Here is a 24,230-nt window from a genome sequence, read left to right as displayed (position 1 = left end):
TGGTTCCAGGTTCTTTTTACTCACGGCTTTAAAGCTGCAGTCATGTGCTGGTCTCTGCCGTCGTGGGCTCTGATAGATTCCGGATCCACGGAAGGTCAGTACCGGTGCGGTAGTCTGTGGGCCCTTCCTTGCTGCGCGAGTCCCTTTGGCTTGAAGCTTAGACTCCCTTCCGTACTAGGCAGAGTACTGTTCCCTATGCCAGTAGTGTGGATCCCCTTTAGTCTGACCCTGATCTAAGCCTCGGAATCCTAGGTGCCGCTTAGCTCTGAAAACCTGTAGTGGTCAGAGGCATAAAACCCCTCCGTCCAGCAGAGTCTGATGGTGCAACTTGGAATTACACCACTCTAGGGTGCTGCACCCTGAACTGCACTGGTCCCGGGGGAGCTGACACGGTATCCCCACAGCGACCATTAAACTCCTATGTCCCACAGGAGCTATCGGGAAACACGTCCGCTGACTCTCTCTCCTGCTGGAGAACTTCCTGCTGTGTGTAGCTCCTACTCCCCCTGGTAGCTGCTCCCCCCTCCACCAAGGTGCTAAGCTAGTGGATTGGGGCCCCTGTTGTGATGGTGTCCTGTAAACGCCACACTGTAGGCAACCCCTTTGGTACCGGACCCTAGCCCAGTCCCCAGTGGGGAAGGGGCAACCCATGTGTGTATGTGGTTGTGTATGGTAGAACCGACACCGACCTCCCCCTGATCAGTTCTACACCCCGGTCGTAGTGCAGTGCCTTGTGGCGACCAGAGCCTCAGGGGTGCCAAATACCTGCATACAACTATTGTATTATCTAGTTCAAATTATCTCGTTGAATTTTCAGAAACAGCTGCCATTTGTGTGTACATGAGGAATAGCATTATTTTTGGCCATTTTAGGACTTATATCCTACATTTTTTACTAGTTTTCCCTTCCGCAGTTTCACAATCTAATTTTCAGTTATGGCTGAGCTGGTGGATAAAGACTGGATTCTATCATGTCTCCTGTACATGAGAGATTCTCTGTGACATGTCCAGAAGCGACAGTAGGAAGGACATCATAGAGCAGTGTAGTTGTGGTGTGAGAAACACTTACTAGAAAGCTACTGCACAATCTGCCTGTGCCTCACCCTGCCTACTCTTGCACGATTCTCCTCCCCGTTGCCTATCCAGACTTTAAAAAGGCAGCTCTAATATGATTTCAAGGTCAATTTACCAGTCCTTGTCCTGGAATGGCCATTTTAAAAGGGAACCTGTCAACGGATGTTTATAATACAAGTACTGAGCACCCGAGCAAGGTAGTGCCCGCTCACCACTAGTTACGAGTACTGAGCACCCGAGCATGGTAGTGCCCGCTCATCACTAGTTACGAGTACTGAGCACCTGAGCATGGTAGTGCCCGCTCACCACTAGTTACGAGTACTGAGCACCCGAGCATGGTAGTGCCCGCTCATCACTAGTTACGAGTACTGAGCACCTGAGCATGGTAGTGCCCGCTCATCACTAGTTACGAGTACTGAGCACCTGAGCATGATAGTGCCCGCTCATCACTAGTTACGAGTACTGAGCCCTCGAGCATGGTAGTGCCCGCTCATCACTAGTTACAAGTACTGAGCCCTCGAGCATGGTAGTGCCCGCTCATCACTAGTTACGAGTACTCAGCCCTCGAGCATGATAGTGCCCGCTCATCACTAGTTACGAGTACTGAGCACCCGAGCATGGTAGTGCCCGCTCACCACTAGTTACGAGTACTGAGCACCCGAGCATGGTAGTGCCCGCTCACCACTAGTTACGAGTACTGAGCACCCGAGCATGGTAGTGCCCGCTCACCACTAGTTACGAGTACTGAGCACCCGAGCATGGTAGTGCCCGCTCATCACTAGTTACGAGTACTGCGCACCCGAGCATGGTAGTGCCCGCTCACCACTAGTTACGAGTACTGAGCACCCGAGCATGGTAGTGCCCGCTCATCACTAGTTACAAGTACTGAGCACCTGAGCATGGTAGTGCTCGCTCACCACTAATTACGAGTACTGAGCACCCGAGCATGGTAGTGCTCGCTCACCACTAGTTACGAGTACTGAGCACCCGAGCATGGTAGTGCCCGCTCATCACTAGTTACGAGTACTGAGCACCCGAGCATGGTAGTGCCCGCTCACCACTAGTTACGAGTACTGAGCACCCGAGCATGGTAGTGCCCGCTCATCACTAGTTACAAGTACTGAGCACCTGAGCATGGTAGTGCTCGCTCACCACTAATTACGAGTACTGAGCACCCGAGCATGGTAGTGCTCGCTCACCACTAGTTACGAGTACTGAGCACCCGAGCATGGTAGTGCCCACTCATCACTAGTTACGAGTACTGAGCACCCGAGCATGGTAGTGCCCGCTTACCACTAGTTACGAGTACTGAGCACCCGAGCATGGTAGTGCCCGCTCATCACTAGTTACAAGTACTGAGCACCTGAGCATGGTAGTGCTCGCTCACCACTAATTACGAGTACTGAGCACCCGAGCATGGTAGTGCTCGCTCACCATTAGTTACGAGTACTGAGCACCCGAGCATGGTAGTGCCCGCTCATCACTAGTTACGAGTACTGAGCACCCGAGCATGGTAGTGCCCGCTCATCACTAGTTACGAGTACTGAGCACCCGAGCATGGTAGTGCTCGCTCACCACTAGTTACGAGTACTGAGCACCCGAGCATGGTAGTGCCCGCTCATCACTAGTTACGAGTACTGAGCACCCGAGCATGGTAGTGCCCGCTCATCACTAGTTACGAGTACTGAGCACCCGAGCATGGTAGTGCCCGCTCATCACTAGTTACGAGTACTGAGCACCCGAGCATGGTAGTGCCCGCTCATCACTAGTTACGAGTACTGAGCACCCGAGCATGGTAGTGCTCGCTCACCACTAGTTACGAGTACTGAGCACCCGAGCATGGTAGTGCCCGCTCATCACTAGTTACGAGTACTGAGCACCTGAGCATGATAGTGCCCGCTCATCACTAGTTACGAGTACTGAGCCCTCGAGCATGGTAGTGCCCGCTCATCACTAGTTACAAGTACTGAGCCCTCGAGCATGGTAGTGCCCGCTCATCACTAGTTACGAGTACTCAGCCCTCGAGCATGATAGTGCCCGCTCATCACTAGTTACAAGTACTGAGCCCTCAAGCATGGTAGTGCCCGCTCATCACTAGTTACGAGTACTCAGCCCTCGAGCATGGTAGTGCCCGCTCATCACTAGTTACGAGTACTCAGCCCTCGAGCATGATAGTGCCCGCTCATCACTAGTTACGAGTACTCAGCCCTCGAGCATGGTAGTGCCCGCTCATCACTAGTTACAAGTACTGAGCCCTCGAGCATGGTAGTGCCCGCTCATCACTAGTTACAAGTACTCAGCCCTCGAGCATGATAGTGCCCGCTCATCACTAGTTACAAGTACTGAGCCCTCAAGCATGGTAGTGCCCGCTCATCACTAGTTACGAGTACTCAGCCCTCGAGCATGGTAGTGCCCGCTCATCACTAGTCCCAACGCTGCAGATTTCCTACACACAACTCCAAAACAGACAGTCTGCGCCAAACAGGCAGGTTTCCAGGGCTCATAACATCTCCACACCCCCTGTGCTCGACATGTTACAACTGAACCAAACATGGCATACCGGAGGACTCAAAATTTCCACAAATGTTCCATAAAAAGTAATGATGTGACGAGTCCAAGAAAGGGAACCATTAACTCTAAATGATTTTCATGGCTTCCAAGTTCCCGGGCAGGCCTGTGACACAGCACCTGGCGTCCACAACACTTTCCTTTTTTTTTTTTTTTTGCTTTTGCCAATCAGTGGAAAGGTTTGCGGCTGATATTTGTGTCATCACTATACAGAGCGGCCTTCTCTGCCCAGAACCAATGTCATTAGCTTCTCTGGCGGGTCTGCAGATCTGTATACAAATCACATATCTTAAGAGGGATGCACAAATATTTGGGGTCCAAACAATCTCTCTGAGTTCTCTAATTAATTGGGTCGAGACTTTCAAATAAGAAGGTAACGGTGTTACCAAATCTTAAAGGGAAAGAGTCATCAGAAAATTACCTATTGTTTAAATCATGTTTTTTGCTTTACTTGTATTTTTTGGCAAGAACATTTCATATCTTGATCTGTATTAAAAACAATTTTGCAATTTTCAATCATACTTTAGGAAGAGTTTTCAGCATGCTCATTATCATCAGAGACAATATGACAATGGCAGGTAACACCTCTATACACAGCTTCTAACGCTGAATCCATCAATCACAATAGGCAATGTCACATCTGACCCTGCTTCCCCTTAACAATGACCTTTGCACACGCTCATTAGATGCTTCAGTACAAAAGGTAAAGTCACAGTCTGTTAATTGCAGCTAATGTGAGTGTGCATTTCCTGAAACAACAGGAAGTTAGTGTAGAAAACTGAATTTTTTAAAAAAAATTTTAATTAATAATACAGCTGCTGATGCGAGGGATTAAAACATTGCCAAAAATTTGAAGAAAAAAAAACCCCAACTGAATTAAACAATAGGATTATTTTAACGATTCCTTCCCTTTAAGCATTGTTGGTCGCAATGGAGGACATGAGACTATATATGAAGAAAAACTCCTGCGCAAACTCAAGGCCCTCCTGATATTCACAGCCCTCCTCATGTCGCACACACGCAAACGCACACGCACGCACACATGCACACACGAGTCTCTTAAAACTCAAATTGAGTGGGTTGCCATGCTTAGCTCTGCTCAGCGGAGGGGCAGGAGAGTACGGAAAGAGATTGTTGCCAATCTAGTTAAGCTCCTTGAAGGGGTGGTCCGAAAACTAAAATTTTAATACTAAATGCCAATTTAATGCCAAATTCTAATCGCTTTTCTATATACTTTATTTAAAAAGTCACTACTGTTCCCTCATTATTCACTCCTACTACTTCCTGATGACGCTTTGTTTGAGAATCCCCAGTGCATAGTCAAACGCAACATGGCCTGATGGCAAAAGCTACGGTCACTGTAACAACCTCTGCCCCAGCCTGAAGCAAAGAGTTATCAGTGATATCTCTGAGGGGCTTTTCTGTCTCTGTGGTACAGAGCACAAGCTGGCAAGAGCGCAGGCGAGGCGCCGGCAAGAGCGCAGGCGAGGCGCCGGCAAGAGCGCAGGCGAGGCGCCGGCAAGAGCGCAGGCGAGGCGCCGGCAAGAGCGCAGGCGAGGCGCCGGCAAGAGCGCAGGCGAGGCGCCGGCAAGAGCGCGCACTGTAAGAAGAATAGCCAGCTTGAAGGAAAAGCAGAGACCAGCGCTGTCTTCGCAAATGATGTCACTTCGGGGTGGTGGGGGCGGCCTCCTTCTGCTTTTCCTGCACACAGAGTAATCTTACAGCGCGCACTTCTGCTGCCCCCACGTCAGCAGCCAGGCTGCTCGGATCCAGATCCGCAGTGGCTCGAGGGGTCTCCGGACACTCAAATAAAAAAAAAAAAAAAAAAAAAAAAAAAAAAAAAGGAGTACATTACTTACCGGTAATGGGATTTTCCTGAGTCCACGACAGCACCCACGAGAGAGGGATCCGCCCCCTTCAGGACAGGAAACCTACAGATAAAAAAGGGGCAGTCCCCCTCCCTCATCAGTTGGTTGCAGAGAACCGGGAGAGGAACCGCCAATGAATGAATACACAAAAAACAAAAAAAAACAGACCCCAGGACACCAAATGGTGACAAACAAACAAGAAAGGGTAGGGGTGTAAGGGGTGCTGTCGTGGACTCAGGAAAATCCCATTACCGGTAAGTAATGTACTCTTTTCCTTTCGTCACGACAGCACCCACGAGAGACTTAGAGAGATTACACTCAGAGGGAGGGAAAAACCACGCGAAGGGCCAAGCCTCCAACGGAAGACAGCGGAAGAACAAAGGCTAGCCGGCAAAGACCGGAAAATCGGACGGAGAGGTCAGGATACAGCCGAACAATACCACCGAAGGAGACACAGGCCACATCCATCCAAGGAGGAGGCAACCGCCCAGGAGAAGGATCCGACACCGAGGAGGCCAGGGGAACCCGCAGCACCACAGACGAGAGGGGAACAGCATCCCACAGCCATCTGGACAAGGGACGGCACGCCACGCGAGGATCACCGCCGGAATCCTGAAAGGCAAAGAACAAAAAACAAAGACCAACCCCTCCGCCAAGGGGCCGACCTAGCGACACAGACGAGGACAGAGCCCCCCCCACGAACAGGCAGCGAAACGAAGAACGGAGAAGACCGCCTGCACGGGAATAAAAAACACAGAAGACACCCGCTCGGCAGAAGAACAATCGGACCGGGACACCGCAAGGCAGGAAAGACCAACGGACAGAGCCGGATAGGCGCGAACACGCCCCGCAGAAGCAAGGGCGACCAAGAGATAGCACCGCAACGGACGAGGAGGAGAAGAGACGCAGAGTCGAAGCAGGAAGCCCAAGGCGTCAGGTCAGGCGGAAGGCCAGGGAGGCGCAAGGCGGCAGCGGCGCAAGGCCAAGGCAGGAAGGACCAACCAGGAGCGCCGTAAGAAGCAAGCCCATACGACCAGGAGGCCCCAAGGCACAGAGGCCAAGAGGTATAGAGGTACAGAGGCACAAAGGCCAAGAGGCCCCAAGGCCCAGAGGCCCCGAGCCCAAGAGCCCAAGAGGCCCAGAGCCCAAGAGGCCCAGAGCCCAAGAGGCCCAGAGACCAAGAGGCCCAGAGACCAAGAGGCCCAGAGACCAAGAGGCCCAGAGACCAAGAGGCCCAGAGACCAAGAGGCCCAGAGACCAAGAGGCCCAGAGACCAAGAGGCCCAGAGACCAAGAGGCCCAGAGACCAAGCGGCCCAGAGACCAAGAGGCCCAGAGACCAAGCGGCACAGAGGCCCCGAAGCCAAGAGGCCCAGAGGCCCAGAGGCCCAGAGGCACGGAGGACAAGAGGCCCAGAGGCCCAAAGGCCCGAAGGCCCAGAGTCCAAGAGGGCCAGAGGCCAAGAGGCCCCGAGACCAAGAGGCACAGAGGGCAAGAAGCACAGAGGCACGGAGCGGAGGCCAAGAGGCAAGAATCAATGCGGCACAAGGGCCAAGAGGCACAGAGGCCCGGAAGGCACACAGAGGCCCGGAAGGCACACAGAGGCCCGGAAGGCACACAGAGGCCCGGAAGGCACACAGAGGCCCGGAAGGCACACAGAGGCCCGGAAGGCACACAGAGGCCCGGAAGGCACACAGAGGCCCGGAAGGCACACAGAGGCCCGGAAGGCACACAGAGGCCCGGAAGGCACACAGAGGCCCGGAAGGCACACAGAGGCCCGGAAGGCACACAGAGGCCCGGAAGGCACACAGAGGCCCGGAAGGCACACAGAGGCCCGGAAGGCACACAGAGGCCCGGAAGGCACACAGAGGCCCGGAAGGCACACAGAGGCCCGGAAGGCACACAGAGGCCCGGAAGGCACACAGAGGCCCGGAAGGCACACAGAGGCCCGGAAGGCACACAGAGGCCCGGGAGCCACACAGAGGCCCGGAAGGCACACAGAGGCCAGGGAGCCACACAGAGGCCAGGGAGCCACACAGAGGCCAGGGAGCCACACAGAGGCCAGGGAGCCACACAGAGGCCAGGGAGCCACACAGAGGCCAGGGAGCCACACAGAGGCCAGGGAGCCACACAGAGGCCAGGGAGCCACACAGAGGCCAGGGAGCCACACAGAGGCCAGGGAGCCACACAGAGGCCAGGGAGCCACACAGAGGCCAGGGAGCCACACAGAGGCCAGGGAGCCACACAGAGGCCAGGGAGCCACACAGAGGCCAGGGAGCCACACAGAGGCCAGGCAGCCACAGAGACCAGGAACCCGAGAGGCCAGAGGCACCGAGGCAGGAGGCATGAGGCCAAAAGGCAACCGAGGCACGTGGCCAGGAGCCCAAGGCGCAGCGACAGTACACACAGAGGCCCGAAGGCAGGAGGCACCGAGGCCAGGAGGTACACAGACCCCAGGCCAAGAAGGCACAGAGGCCCGAGGCCAAGAAGGCACAGAGGCCCGAGGCCAGAAGGCACAGAGGCCCGAGGCCCGAAGTCACAGAGGCCCGAGGCCAGAAGGCACAGAGGCCCGAGGCCAGAAGTCACAGAGGCCCGAGGCCAGAAGTCACAGAGGCCTGAGGCCAGAAGGCACAGAGGCCCGAGGCCAGAAGGCACAGAGGCCCGAGGCCAGAAGGCACAGAGGCCCGAGGCCAGAAGGCACAGAGGCCCGAGGCCAGAAGGTATAGCGGCCCCAAGGCCAGGAAGCACAGTGGGCAAAGGCAAGGATGAACAGTGGCCCCAGGTCAGGAGGCACCAAGGGCAGGCAACACAGAGGGCCAAGGCCATGAGGTACAAGGGACCAAGGGCAGGCAGCATAGAGGAACAGAGGCACAAACCAGGAAGCACGCGGGCCGGAAACATGAGGCCGAGAGACACAGAGTCCCGAGGCCAGGAGGCCCGGGCCACTACGACCGAAGGCGCCAAGGCCAGGAGGCTCAGAGGCTGGGAGGGCCCGAGGCCCGGAGGACCCGAGACCAGAAGACAGGAGGTCCAGAGGACACAGAGGCCACAGAGACCAGGAGGCTCAGGAGCCACAGAGGTCAGGAGACCCAGAGGCCAGAAAAAACACACAGGCCACATGGGCCAGAACATACAGAACACACAGGGGCCCGGAGGACACAGAGGCCACAGGAGCCCGGAGGCCACAGGGACCAGGAGGGCACAGAGGCCCCAGGGGCCAAGAACCTACAGAGGCCAGGAACCCACAGGGGCCATCACTAGTCCATAGAGCCCACAGGGGCCCGGAGTCCACAGAGGCCACGAGGGCCCGGAGTCCACAGAGGCCACGAGGGCCCGGAGTCCACAGAGGCCACGAGGGCCCGGAGTCCACAGAGGCCACGAGGGCCCGGAGTCCACAGAGGCCACGAGGGCCCGGAGTCCACAGAGGCCACGAGGGCCCGGAGTCCACAGAGGCCACGAGGGCCCGGAGTCCACAGAGGCCACGAGGGCCCGGAGTCCACAGAGGCCACGAGGGCCCGGAGTCCACAGAGGCCACGAGGGCCCGGAGTCCACAGAGGCCACGAGGGCCCGGAGTCCACAGAGGCCACGAGGGCCCGGAGTCCACAGAGGTTACAGTGGCCCGGAGCCTACAGAAGCCTTACAGGGGCCATGAGTCCACAGAGGGCACGAGGGCCAGGAGTCTCAGAGCGGCCACAAGGGCCAGGAGTCTCAGAGCGGCCACAAGGGCCAGGAGTCCACGGAGGCCACGGAGGCCACGAGGGCCCGGAGGCCACAGAGGCCACGAGGGCCCGGAGGCCACAGAGGCCACGAGGGCCCGGAGGCCACAGAGGCCACGAGGGCCCGGAGGCCACAGAGGCCACGAGGGCCCGGAGGCCACAGAGGCCACGAGGGCCCGGAGGCCACAGAGGCCACGAGGGCCCGGAGTCTACAGAAGCCTTACAGGGGCCATGAGTCCACGGAGGCACATGATCAGGAAGCCACACAGCCCGGCCCGAAGCCACGTACCGACCACGGACTAGCGCAGGCAGGGACTCCGGGACGATCCTCCTTGCACTACCGGGACACCGCCGAGGAGACAGAGCGGGGACGCGGCCCGGACACAGCGCACCCGCCGTGCAACCGGAGGCGCAGCCCGCTCCACAGAGAGGCGCCGGCCGCCGAGCACCGTACAGCAAAATACCCCGCGTCCGGCACAGGAAGGAGGGATCCACGGCCTTCCAAGGAACCTGCCTGGTCCACTCCCCCGGAAGCGCTCCAGTGCACTTCCGGGTCACGGCAGCAGAGAGCGCGCGGACACGGCAGGGTCCCCCCTGCCGTCCACAGAGCCAGGCGCGCGCAGGTGCCGGCGTCATTACCCCGGAGGCAAAGCCGAACCAAGGGGAAGAGGACGAGGCGCACCGGAGGACGGAGTCCACGAGGGGAGCTCCACCGACCGTGCTTCTGGACCTAGAGCTCCGCCGTTCCCACGGAGACCGCACGGACTCAACCGGACCCAGGTACTGTAGGTTCCTCTCCATTCAGAACAGGAAACCAACTGATGAGGGAGGGGGACTGCCCCTTTTTTATCTGTAGGTTTCCTTTCCTGAAGGGGGCGGATCCCTCTCTCGTGGGTGCTGTCGTGACGAAAGGAAAAAGGGGCGTAATATGTACAGGGGGATTGTCATAGATACTTTGTGACGCCACCCACAGTGGAGTACCACCGCTGCTGTTGGGGAGCACCCGGGGACGATGGAGCGGCAGCTGGGTGTTTAACCCCTCCGTGGGTAGGGGTGGATGCCCTGGGGCTCAGTGTCCAGAACACAGGAGATGATGGCTGCCGGTGGCGGTACGCCGGACCGGACCGGAGGGTGTTGGTGCACTCATGATTAAATTATTACACACAAGTCTGCTGGTAAACCAAGGTGTCAGTGGCAGGCTGCCACCTCCGGGTGTATACGGTTCCCACACCCGGCTGGTGTACCAATGTCCCTTCCTCCGGCACTTTGTACTTCTCTCCTCTTTTGGACAACCTCGTGTGGAATGGGGAAGTCCTCTCCCGGTTCTGTTTTTGTTGGGAGATGTGCCCGCGAAAACTGACCCTTGGGATCTCAGTGTGTTATTGTGGATACCCTATCCCCCGCGGTGGGCTGCAGTTTCGCTCTATCTGGGCTAACACACTGGAACAACGTCTGGAACCTTGACCCCGGCCTGGTTAATTAGAGAAGGGGCTTGCAACCGTCTTCTAAGTAGGGTCCAGGTACCCCGCCTGTGCACAGTTTCCAGACCGGATCTTCGCTGTCGGTACCGGTGGCTCCAACCGTGCCCCGGTCCACTTTGGATTTCCCGCGACCGGACTCCCGTCGCCTTTGGAGACGGTCCACTGCTTGCCACCTAGCCAGCAGACCAGGGCCACTATCCTGGCTACCCATCACTAGGCTCAGCCTTCACTTCCACCTGAGCCTTCACTTCCACTTCAACTTGACTGAGCTCAGACTCCAACCGACTGACACTTCGACACTCTCTCCTGGTTCCCTCCCCCGGATTCTCAAGACCCCTAGGTGGGCGCTCCCAATCAACCTGGTCCCACCCACTGGTGTCCTTCCTACCCCGAGGGGGGTGGCTAGGGTTTTGTGGCAGATGGTACCTGATGTGGGATGGTGTTGTGTGGGGAGTAGTGTTTCTCTGTGACCACCTGGCGGCGCCAGGGCGTCACACACTTACAGTGCACACTCTTGCCAGCTCATTACTTCTGATCAGAGCTCTGCAGGTTGTACAGTGACAATAACCTACTGAGCATACGGCAGAATTGAAAAGTAGATGGTGTGCTCTCCTGCTGGCTCATTACTACTGATCTGAGACAGCAACTGAGAGTGCACTGTCATTGTGCACATCGCAGAGAGACTAGCCTAGTCCCACAAAAGAAGTTCACTGATGACGCTTCATTTCAGGGAGGAGGAGGCAGAGGCTGTGACGACAACTCCTCTGACTATACCAGAATGCACTGGGATTATGAAATAAAGCGTCATCAGAGAGGAGGTAGTAGATCGTGCAGTTAGGGAGTGGTAGGAAATTTTTAATTAAAGTATAATAGAAAAAAAAAAAAAAAATAAGATCATGATAATAATTAGAAACACATTCAGGATTAAAATAAATTTTAGTTTCAGACCGGTCTAAATTAACAAGTCTGCAGACTCCTGGCTACACTCTGAATAGAGGGGCGAGCCTGGCCCAATGTAAAGATACTGAGCGTGAGGTTGTACCCCTCCTGTCAGATTCTGGCCTGGGAGTATACAGTACATATCACATACTCATGGCCTCGTGACCGGCATTCCTGACTCTGAAACCAGCGAATCCTTACAGTGCACGTGATGGGAGGATTCACAAGTCTGCAGTCACATAGAATGGCTGCAGACTTGTTTATTTAGACCGGACAACACCTTTAAGGCTAAACATTTTCTTTTCGCCCAGCTCACGTGCAGTCATATGAGCAGGGTCCTTCCCTCACTGTACATACAGGGATCCCATTTCAGCGGATAGTCCAGTCTCCAGCGAGGAAGGAAAGAGCAGAACAAGGTGTCAGGAGACGATTTGTGTTGAAGACAATGACTTTTTACAGTACAACTTTACACCTCTTCATGGCCTCCAGGCAGCGGTCATAAGAAGGGGAGAGGAAACAAAAGAGCGGTCGTCTTCATAATGGTATCTCATACACAGGGAGATCCGGCAGCGGCAAACAAATGAGATCCTGGCTAAATAATGGAAATTATTAAAAAAAATACTAACGACCTCTAAGGCTAGTTTCATACTTGCGTTGAACGGTATCCGTTGCATTGCGTTGTGTGACGGATGCAACGGATGTGTTGCATATAGTGGCACAACGGATGTTGCAAAACAACGGAATCCGTTGTTTTTTTTTTTGTTTTACAGTTTACCGGCGGCAGACTATTGCTGATCGCTCCCAGGAGCCGGCCGCCGGGTGATCAGCTGATCGCTCCCAGGAGCCGGCCGCCGGGTGATCAGCTGATCGCTCCCAGCAGCACGGGGGTAAACTGATCATTCCCAGCGCCAGGTGATCAGGTGATTGCTCGGCCGCCGAGAATGTGTGCAGGGGGCGGAGTGCGGAGTGGGTGGAGTTGAGCGGGGCCATGGCGCTGAGGACAGGTGTGTGTATGTGTGTATAATTAATATAATTATATATATATATATATATATATATATATATATATATATATATATATATTATATATATGTGTGTGTGTATGTATATGTGTGTGTATGTATATGTGTGTGTATGTATATGTGTGTGTGTGTGTATATGTGTGTGTGTGTGTATATGTGTGTGTATGTATATGTGTGTGTATGTATATGTGTGTGTATGTATATGTGTGTGTATGTATGTGTGTGTGTGTGTGTGTGTGTGTGTGTGTGTGTGTGTGTGTGTGTGTGTGTGTGTGTGTGTGTGTGTGTGTGTGTGTGTGTGTGTGTGTGTATGTATGTATGTATGTATGTATGTATGTATGTATGTATGTATGTATGTGTGTGTGTGTGTGTGTGTGTGTGTGTGTGTGTGTGTGTACATAAATACACATGCGGAGTGGAGTGCGGGAGGGGGCGGAGCCAAGCGGGGAATTGTCGGGCTGCCTGCACACGTGGCCAGGGTAAATATCGGGTAAAGCACTTTGCTTGGTTACCCGATATTTATCTTGGTTACGGGTGCAGGGAGCCAGAGAGAGCATGCGCAGTGAAATCCTAAGGATTCCGCTGCTCAAAAAAACGTTACATGCTGCGTTCCTCACGCTGGGCGGAAGCAACAGAGCGTCGCCCAGCGGAAGCAACACAGGTCCTTTTGGCACAATCCGTCAACCATACAAGTCTATGGGAAACAGCGGAATCCGTTAACGGATTCCGCTGTTTTTCAAAAGGGCGGATTGTGACGGAAGGAAAAACAACGCAAGTGTGAAAGTACCCTAAGTTCTGTGGTGCAACCTAGTGAACATTCAGAGCATTCAGTCTGATTTAGGCTTTGTGCGCACTAGAAATGTGAAGTTTATCAAGAAAATTTCTTGAGAAACTTCTGGGAGTGGAAATTTCCGGACCTCTGGAAAAAATTTGCACCAAATCCGCGGTAAATCCGCATGCGGATTAGCCGCGAATTTGCCGCAGGTTGTTCCCTGCGGATTTTGCAGGCTGTACTGCAGAAATCCGCAGGTACCTGCGGAAAAGAATTGACATGCTCATTTTCTCAAGAAATTTTCTCAAGAAAATCTTCTCAAGGAAATTTCTTGAGAATAATCTGCAGCGTGCGCACAGCTATTTTTTTTTCTCATAGGATTTGCTGGGAAATGTCTGCACAAAGATTGCAGACATTTCTCAAGAAATATCCGCGGGTAAAACGGTCTAGTGCGCACACAGCCTTAGGTACTTTTTTTTTGCATTTCTTTTTTCTTTTTAATGCACTTGGAAAACCTTCTTCAAGCTGTGTTCACAGGTGGGGTTTTTGCTGCATTTTTTCTGCTCTCTTGAAGCTTAAAAAAAAAAAGTTCATAACGCCTGATGTGCAGCATTTTTTGGGTACAGATTACATTACTGTATTAGCTACAGTATACGTTTAATTTACAAAAAAATTCCGCAAAAACAACCGCTGCCTTTTTTTTTTTTTTTTTTACTTCCTAATTGCTTTCCATGGCTGAAATAAAAAAAAAAAAACGCTGAAAGAATTGGAGAGAAAATCTGAATATTTCCCCAGAGGAGCATTGCAGCTACAAGACCCCTCACTGGCAGCCAGATTGGTTTGTTAGGTCTCCACAAGCAGAATAGTCTCTCAAGACGTCATACAAACATTTCGGCTGAGGGGCCCTCCTGCACCCCCCTGGGCCTTTCCTTGCATACAAGAATAATGTGGCCTTTTCCTTAATAGACTGGATTTTAGCGTAATATTTACCCCAAAGGAAGACTATTCTCCTTGCGGAGACCTGACAAACCAGTTACTGGTTTGTCAGGTCTCCGCAAGGAGAATAGTCTTCCCCGTGGTCCCCACTATAGCTTTTCAAAAGCCAGATCAGATCCCATACTTTGCACTGACGAGGGGCAATCATCCCGAAACACCGTGTCTGCAAATTGGGGTTCTGATCTGGCATAAATCCTAGGTCATATGAAAAAGCTCGTTGGAGCTCTAGTCATTTTTGACTTTTAGGATTGCTACTTCCAATAGGTGGCGCTAGAGTTTGTTGCCTTCCTGGAGAGACAAGTTGAAAGAACTGAAACACTGCACATTTTAAAAACGCCGCCGTTCTCAAATCCAGGGCTCAGTCACACGTCTAATTTTTCCACGGATGATAAACACGGACGGATTATCCCGATCAGGCTTTGATCAGAGACTGGTCTGAGTGTTAATTGTTTTTATCAAACTTAGAAAAATAAAAAATAAATATTAATGTTTCTCCACCTTCTCCTCTCTGACAATCCATGAAAAATCGGGCCACACTTGGATGTCATCAGAGTGTGGTCAGATTTTGCACGGATCCATAGACCTTCATTGCCTAAGGGTTCTCAATAATGGTCCCTTTATCTATCATCATATTGGAGGCATTTGCAAAGATGTCAGGGATGAGACCGTCTGCTTTTTCTTTCCCAAAGACACCACTTATGCCATTCTCGTGAAGGAGGTCACACTATGGTGTACTAATCTTAACAGGATTGTCCAAAACCTTTAGGCTACTTTCACACTTGCGTTCAGCGCATTCCGTCACTATGGAGAATAACGCAGTCCGTTAACGCAGTGCGCTATTCTCCATAGACTTGTATGGACGACGCACTGTAACGCAAGTGTCAGCGTTACATCCGCTGGACGACGCAGCATCGTTATTTTGACGCTGAACCGGACGGGAGGAACGCAGCATGTAACTTTTTTTGAGCAGCACAATCCATAGGATTTCACTGCACATGCTCTCTCTGGCTCCCTGCACCCGTAACCAAGGTAAACATCAGGTAACTAAGCAAAGTGCTTTGCCGATATTTACCCTCGCTACGTGTGCAGGGAGCCCGACACTTCCCTGCTTGGCTCCGCCCCCTCCCGCACTCCACTCCGCATGCATGTACACACACACACACACACACACACACACACACACGTCCTCAGTGCCATGGCCTGCTCGGCTCCACCCACTCCGCCCCCCGTACACATTCTCGGCAGCCGAACGATCAGCTGAGCGCCCGGCCGCCGGCACGTGAGAGCTCTCAGCTGAGCGCCCGGCTGCCGGCACGTGAGAGCTCTCAGCTGAGCGCCCGGCCGCCGGCACGTGAGAGCTCTCAGCTGAGCGTTCACAATAGTCTGCTGCCGGTAAAACTGTAAAGAAGAAAAAAAAAAAAAAAAAAGCTTTCCGTTATTTTGTACGATCCGTTGCATCCATCACAGAACGCAATGCAATGGAAGCCGTCCAACGCAAATGTGAAACTAGCCTTATATTGACTATTCTAAGGATCATTCAATGGTATAAAATTGCGGGGATCGAACACCTCGATCAGATGTTATAACTAGGGATGATCGAATACCTCAAATATTTGGCTTTGCGAATATTTGCCGAATAGGTCGGCGCTATGCGACTATTCGCAAATATTCGATGCGCAATGTAAGTCTATGGAAAACCCGAATAACAACTATTCGGAACTATTCGGGCTTCCCATAGACGTACATTGCGCATCGAATATTCGCATATCGGCGACCTATTTGTGGGATATTCGATCATCCTAGTTATAACCTCTGGTGAATGGATGTAAAACAGTGCTCAGAGCGAAACACCACAGCGCCATCCACGGTTTAGTGGCCACTGGTAGGTACTGCAGGTCATCTCCAAAGGAAGAGTCCAGGATCTGATCTGAAGGACCGGCAGAAGAGGTGACATTTTGCTCCATATATAAGATTATCTGACCAAAGAGGGTGATAACACCCAGTTGTGATGGTGCGGTATGTTGGAGATCACCAAGGTGTCAGCCTCTATTATTTCCTGGTGAATCATCCGTCGTGCAGATCACTATGTCCTCACATGACTAAGCAAACAGAGCAGAGAATTTCTTTAACAAACGGTGCAAACCTAACACAAGGAGACATAGTTATGAAGAGTCTCTAAAGACATCAAACAATCATGGAGTTCAGGACAGTAAACAAGAGTCAATCATGGATGGGAAAACACATTTAGATTTTGAGGTTGTTTTCACTGTTTCCATGAAGTTTTGGCAGCAGATATCATAATTGGATCATAAAAGGTTTCAAAATCAGAATTTGAACTTCATGCTACAGTCTGCAACTTTTTTTTTTGCTCTTTTCTCGTGCTGCACCAATTTTCTGGAATGGTTTACCTTGAACAATGCGATTAATTCCCAACATGTCATTGCGGCTTTGGGATTTGTTCAGACTACAGATTCTGACACTTTGCCTGACAACTTCTCTGATGTCTGATCAGCACAGGCTGACTCAGGCGTCGACCGATAGATTTGTCTTTCACAGGTATTCTAGCAATAGTTAATAGTCTGCTTGTTCATCTCCTTTGATCACATGTTGTGGGGGAGCCAATCACATCTGCTCCCCTCCTATATATTGCTGGCTAGACCCTTCCTTCTGTGCTAGCTATAGGTCACCTAAGCTGGTTTGGTGAGGTGTTGTTATCCACACTAACTGGTGGTTGTAGTACTTGCTGCTGTGTGCGGATATGGAGTTAACCCCTTGTTGTACTTTTGTTGCTATCTTCCTGCTCTTGCTTTTCTCCTAAGTCTCTCACTGTTGGTTCCTTTGCGTTTTCAGTGTGTCAGTTTTGGTTTTCTACTGTCTGTCTTTATCTTTGTTTCCATCTCAGTCCTGCCCCTTCATTCCCTGGTGGGATGGGGAAATCAGATTAGTTCTGGTCAGTAGCATAGCCAAGCATGAAACTCTGATCTCCACCATTAGGGATAACTCTGAGGTTAGGGATAGCCTAGAGAACCCTTGAGGGACAGCATAGAAGTCCCTGTCCTCCGCTATCCCACAGTCACATCGTGACAATGATGTTGACCAATCATAAAAAGGAAAAAAAGGGAACATACCCTGGCAAAAATTCTAAAAACAGTCTCCTGTGAGACGTCACGACAGCCATGCCCTCATCTCTGCATCCACTAGACATAGCAGAGCTGAGTGCAATTACAAACACCGCCAGCTTTCATCTCACAGCAGTCAATATGGCAAAAAGGTGGGTACAGCAAATCTGAAAGCTACGTGAAAGGAGAACTCCAGTTGCAAAGGTGTTTGTCATCACACTCAACTCTGCTGTATTCCCCCTTCCCCAACACTGCCTGCCATGAGATGAAAGCAGAAAGTCAGAGACGAGTACATTCTCACCTAGGACCATTGAAGGACATTAAAAGGTTCTTCATAGATATGGTCGGATAGTGCTTGTTTAAAAAAAGAAAAAAAACACTAAGCATTTATTAAAATTTGCAGCCATTCTAGAGATAGTAACAGTTTTGTTTCCTTAGACCTCGTTGCTTAGGAGACCGACCACCGCTGCTGTTTAGTCAGTGATCCTGGCCAGAGTCAAAACAGTATTTACAAGCTCAATAGAAAAGAGCCTGTAAGGCTGCTTTCACACATCCGGTTTTTGCTGAGCGGCAGAATATGGTGTTTTGCAGAAAAAAACGCAATTTTTTTTTGCCACCAGTTGCGTTTTTTCCCGCATAGACTTGCATTAGCGCCGTATTGTGCCGCATGGCCTTGTGTTGCGTCCGTTTTTTGCCGGATGCGGCATATTTCGCCCATGCGACGGCCGGATGGAACGTTGCCTGGCATGTTTTTTTGTGCGGCGAAAAAAAACGCATTGCGCCACATCCGGCGTGATGCGGCGCAATTTACAATGCAAGCCTATGGACGCCGGATGCGTTTTTTGTTTTTTTTTTAACTGCGCGCGCTCAGTATCAAGCCGCATCTGTCAAAAAACGGACAGGCCGCATGGAAAAACTTATGCAACGGATCCGTTTTTTTCGCCACATCCGTTGCATAGGTTTTTGAGCCGGATTGAGCCGCACTGCAAAAACCTGATGTGCGAAAGCAGCCTTAGAGCTGTGCATGTTCTGCTGTCTAACAACAAAGCTTCTCATCAGCCAGATTAGACACCCCATACTTTGCACTGACGAGGGGCAAGCACCCCGAAACACCGTGTCTGCAAATTGGGATTCTGATCTGGTTTATATATCCTAGGTCATATGCATTGTTAAAAATCCACATTTGACTTTTAGGATCGCTACTTCCAATAGGTGGCGCTGTGCTAGAGTTTGCCTCCAGTCCTGGAGAGACAATCTGCTGTCTATACCAACATTGGTCGGTCTCTATGGCAACAAACAGTAAACAAAAGAAAAAGAAGAAAAGTGCGAGTATCTCAAGAACGGTTGAAAATCTGAATGAGCAGCAAATTACAGAATTGATTGTATTTACAAGCTCTGTCCATTTATTAAGACGGGATTAACCCTTTAAGGCCAGCATTTCAGCAAATGCAAAATGGGACAAATTTAATCAGGCAGCAAAGACCTCTTAATAGGCATGATTCACACCTCCTTGTCTATGCACGCACAACTTTTTTTGCCACCAAGACACAATCACAGTCATTTAATAACTTTCCCCCTATGTGCTTGGGGTAAATATTATGCTAAAATCCAGTGTATTAAGAAGACCACATTATTCCTGTATGCAAGGACAGGCCCTGGGGGTGCAGGAGGGCCCTCAGCCGAAATGTTTGTATGGCGTCTCCAGGGATTCAAAGGAGTCAAACATATACCAGAGGGGTGTCGTTTTGACATGCACTTCACAGGTTAACATCCGGCTAATGCTTTCTGACAGTGCTGAAAAGTCAGGCCGGTGAGCCTACAGAATACACTGGGAGTGAATGGCAGACATCCCATAATGTGGCTGCTGGATACATTAGCAGAATCATGATTTGTAGTGAATCGAGAAAAAAAAGATATAAAAGATATAAACATGTAAAAAGTAAAAGCAAAAGTATCTGCCATGTTACAGAAACCTTTAAATGGATTTAAAGGGGTTTTCCACTAGATTATATAGTGGCACATAACGGGGCACGACATCACTGATTAGCGTAGATTGGAAACCTAAAACAACATGCACCTTTCTGCTCGCCAGGTCACTCCGTGGGTCTCCGCCGCCTCCGGAATCTGCGTCTGGCCCCGATCAGAAGTCAGAACACCGCTGCAACCTGTAATCGTCTGCAGTGGTCAGAGGAATAGAAGAGCACCACATTGGAGAAACAACCGACACGTCCTAGTCACCTGATCAGAGCAGTGGAGTCAAGGAAGACCCCCAGAGAACGAGAACAAGAGGGGGTGTATAATCCAATTTATTCACTTTAATCAATCCACCCCCACCCCACAAAAAAAAAAAAAAAAAGTTTGGACACACCTCATCTCTAGAACAACTATTAACACTAGAAGTCCCAGGAATTTCGAGCTCCATAGGGTTCCAATGTTCCAATGGTAGAAATGTTAAATGACCTCCCCCCCCCTCTCTGGGACGTCTAGTGTTAAGAGGAGACATTGTGCAGCAGGCCTTCATGGTAAAATAGCTGCTAGGAAACCGCTGCTAAGGACAGGCAACAAGCAGAAGAGACTTGTTTGGGCTAAAGAACACAAGGAATGGACATTAGACCAGTGGAAATCTGTGCTTTGGTCTGATGAGTCCAAATTTGAGATCTTTGGATCCAACCATCGTGTCCATGTAGAAAAGGTGAATGGATGGACTCTACATGGCTGGTTCCCACCGTGAAGCATGGAGGAGGAGGTGTGATGGTGTGGGGGTGCTTTGCTGGTGACACTGTTGGGGATCTATTCAAAATTGAAGGCATACTGAACCAGCATGGCTACCACAGCATCTTGCAGTGACATGCTATTCCATCCGGTTTGCGTTTAGTTGGACCATCATTTATTTTTCAATAGGACAATGACCCCAAACACACCTCCAGGCTATGTAAGGGCTATTTGACTAAGAAGGAGAGTGATGGGGTGCTACGCCAGATGACCTGGCCTCCACAGTCACCAGACCTGAACCCAATCGAGATGGTTTGGGGTGAGCTGGACCGCAGAGTGAAGGCAAAAGAGCCAACAAGTGCTAAGCATCTCTGGGAACTCCTTCAAGACTGCTGGAAAACCATTTCCGGTGACTACCTCTTGAAGCTCATCAAGAGAATGCCAAGAGTGTGCAAAGTAGTAATGAAAGCAAAAGGTGGCCACTTTGAAGAACCTAGAATATAAGACATATTTTCAGTTGTTTCACACTTTAAGTATTTTATTCCACATGTGCTAAGTCATAGTTTTGATGCCTTCAATGTGAATCTACATACAATATTCAGTCATGAAAATAAAGAAAACTCTTTGAATGAGGTGTGTCCATACTTTTGGTCTGTACTGTATGTATGTATGTATGTATGTATGTATGTATGTATGTATGTATGTATGTATGTATGTATGTATATATATATATATATATATATATATATATATATATATATATATATATATATATATATATATATATACACACACACATATATATATATATATACACATATATATATATACATATATACACACACACATACATACATATATATACACATACATATATATACATATATACACACACACATACATACATATATATACACACATATATATATATATATACACACACACGCACACACACACACAGATGACATTTGGAGACTTGTGACCCCCATGTGAACAGAGCAGCATCGTTGTCCCACTCAATCTTTTTGGCACAGCTGGAGACAGGCGAGTGCAGCGCTCATCTAGGTCTGCGCCATAGAGACTGTCACACCTGCTGCGCACTGCTTTCCTGTTGTGATGGTCAGCACTGCACTGATGCCAGCGAGGATCACAGGAGAGCAACAGATCATAATCACCTCTGCTACCTCTGCTCATCCCCACTGGCAGAACCGGCAGTCAGGCAGGAGCACCACCAGCAACCGGGGAGCCGCGAGGCTGAGGAGCGGCCAACAAGACTGATGGGAGTCCCAGTGCTCAGACCCCCTGAACAATTTATCCGGGTGACCCACCATCACTTGTTATAGAGGGAAACCCCCAGATGTTGTTAGCGGTGGGATCACACTATCAGTCCTGCAAAACCACTGGAACTGAAAACAAGAAGGTTCCGGTAACAGATGTGCTATGGCCGCCTCGTTACCTAGGAAACCAGCCTCTTCTGATGGGCTGCACAGGGTGGCCGGTAACCTAGGCAATCAGCAGTCCACAATAAAAGTTATAATAATCCCTCTTCTGAGCGGAAAGGAGGTGAATTGGAAGGTTACTCAGATTTAGGCCTCATTCACGAGTCAGTATTTTGCCAAAGACAGAAGAGGAACAGAGAAAAGCTATAAGATTCCCCTGCCCGCTGTTTTGGAGACATTCCTGATTTTGGCATAAAAATACTGGTGTGAATTAGGCCTTACGAGAACGCTGCAATTTTAGCCATTACTGAAGATGAGAATTGCTCTCTTCCCCTTGAAGGGATTTCCCAGGGGGTTAACAAAAGTGTATCTGATGGCAGAAAAGTCAATAAAACAGATAAAGAAATAAACATCATTCATTGAGTAAACTCCCAACTGCCGGCTATGAGCACCAGGCCACAGAAGCCAATCACTGGCCGCGGGGCTGCGGTGCAGAGACGAGGGACGCTTATGTCAGTGATCGGCTGCAGTGGTCATATCTGCCAACTCAGTGGGCACCCGGCACATGGAGTGGGGAGTTCCAGGGATTTGTCTTTTGTATTCCAGCCATCAGCCTTGTCGCACACATCCATGTATAACTGTCCAACACCGGCCGTGATCTCCGGACCGCTCATATGTCAGGCTGTTTGGGTCACGAGGCCGCTCCGGACATTACAGCCCATACTCAGACTGAGGCTGCACTAATCCATGGAAAATCCCCAGAGAGCGGAGTATGTGACCACCGCTGACACCGACTTACAGGGGTCACTGCAGGCTTCTGGTGCCTGATGGATAGAAAAAGAGCTGGAAAACAGAGCAACTGCACGGCCGGAGCGCGGACCCCAGCGGGGGGTGTCACTGTGTGCCCAGGAGCCCCCAGCGCTGCGTGCAGTGCCCCCCACCATGGTGAGGTACGGGGGCCTTGTGGAAACCAATGGGTCTCCTGCCACATCTTATGTCTACAGGAATGCCGGGCCACAGGCACCCCCGCCCCCCACCAATAGCAGGGCTCTCCAGCCATCAGGTACTACAACTCCCAGGATGACCAGTCTTACAAGCCAAACTTTGCAATAGTATTAGGAGTCCCAGCATTGCCTGACAGCCCGGTCATGTAACCTACAGCTCTTTTTTAGCCCCTGGGGTACTACTAGTCTCAGCACACCACCATAGCCCGGTCATGTAACTTATAGCTTTCTTTTGTGGCGTACTACAAGTCCCAGCAGGTCACCATATCCTGAGCTCCAGTCTTGGGGTATTACAAGTTCCAGCACATCACCATAGCCCAGTCCAGTCATGTAACCTATGGCTTTCTTTTGTGGCGTACTACAAGTCCCAGCATGTTACCATATCCTGAGCTCCAGTTTTGGCATACTACAAGTCCCAGAACTCCATCATAGTACAGTTATGTAACCTATAGCTTTCTGTGGGGTACTACAAATCCCAGCACTCCGCCATAGACCAGTCATGTAACCTATGGCTTTCTTTCCGTGGAACACTACAAGTCCCAGCACTCCACCATAGCCCGGTCATGTAACCTATAGCTTTCTTTCTGCGGAGTACTACAAGTCCCAGCATGTTACCATATCCTAAGCTCCAGTCTTGGCATACTACAAGTCCCAGCACTCCACCATAGCCCAGTCCAGTCATGTAACCTATGGCTTTCATTCTGTGGAGTACTACAAGTCCCAGCACTCCACCATAGCCCAGTCCAGTCATGTAACCTATGGCTTTCATTCTGTGGAGTACTACAAGTCCCAGCACTCCACCATAGCCCAGTCCAGTCATGTAAGCTATGGCTTTCTTTCTGTGGAGTACTACAAGTGCCAGCAGGGCACCATATCCTGACCACAGCTCCCTCCTGTTCTGGAGTACTAGAAGTCCCAGCACAGCCTGACAGCCAGGGCCCATCTCTCAGACCAGACCCATGGAGGGACTACACATCCCAGCATGCTTGTATGGCAGCCGTGGGCTGCTGGGTGCTGTAGTCCCACAGGTGGCCGCGCTGCACACATCCCACCCTGCCGGAGCCGGCGGACCCTCACCTCATCCTCCAGCAGGGTGGGGAGAGGCTGGAATTCATAAAACTCTTTGCCTCCTCCATCTTCTCCCTCCTCTGCCCCCTCGTCCTCGTCGTCCTCCCGGTAATATTCCGGCACCTCTACCTCCTCGGCCTCCTCCATCCCGGCACCAGCAGCGCTGCCAGCTCCGCGACTACACACGGCCAGATCGTGCTGCCGCGGCTTCGGAGAGGAAAAAAAAAAACGAGTTGAAAGCGGCCCTGGTGCGCATGCGTTGTAGCAGATCGCTTCCGCATTTCGACTAATCTCAGCGTCTCTCCCGTCACCTGGTAACGTGACGTCACCGCGGCCCCGCCTGCTATACGGTCAGGTTAGAGCTCCAGCGCCCTCTGAAGGCAGTAGAGTGGATTGCATCGCTTGGCGGTTGCTGTGTGTATACATTCCAGTGTTGTGTGGGCGCTGGTAACTGC

General features: G+C 51.2%; 1 protein-coding gene across 1 annotated transcript in view; it reads right to left on the bottom strand.

The window, feature by feature from the left end:
• KNDC1 (kinase non-catalytic C-lobe domain containing 1) overlaps positions 1 to 23,992 on the bottom strand; it is a 218,366-nt gene extending 194,374 nt beyond the window's left edge. Inside the window, exon 1 of the mRNA XM_075348552.1 lies at positions 23,785 to 23,992. Coding sequence (XP_075204667.1) covers positions 23,785 to 23,922 — 138 coding nt within the window. The 5' untranslated portion in view covers positions 23,923 to 23,992. The remainder of the gene's footprint in view (positions 1 to 23,784) is intronic.
• Positions 23,993 to 24,230: the final 238 nt, after the last annotated feature.

The sequence above is a fragment of the Anomaloglossus baeobatrachus genome, chromosome 5 (genome assembly GCF_048569485.1).
Source record: "Anomaloglossus baeobatrachus isolate aAnoBae1 chromosome 5, aAnoBae1.hap1, whole genome shotgun sequence".
Classification (NCBI taxonomy): domain Eukaryota; kingdom Metazoa; phylum Chordata; class Amphibia; order Anura; family Aromobatidae; genus Anomaloglossus; species Anomaloglossus baeobatrachus.
Note: the sequence above shows the minus strand (reverse complement) of the source record. Positions and strands in the feature narration are given on the sequence as shown.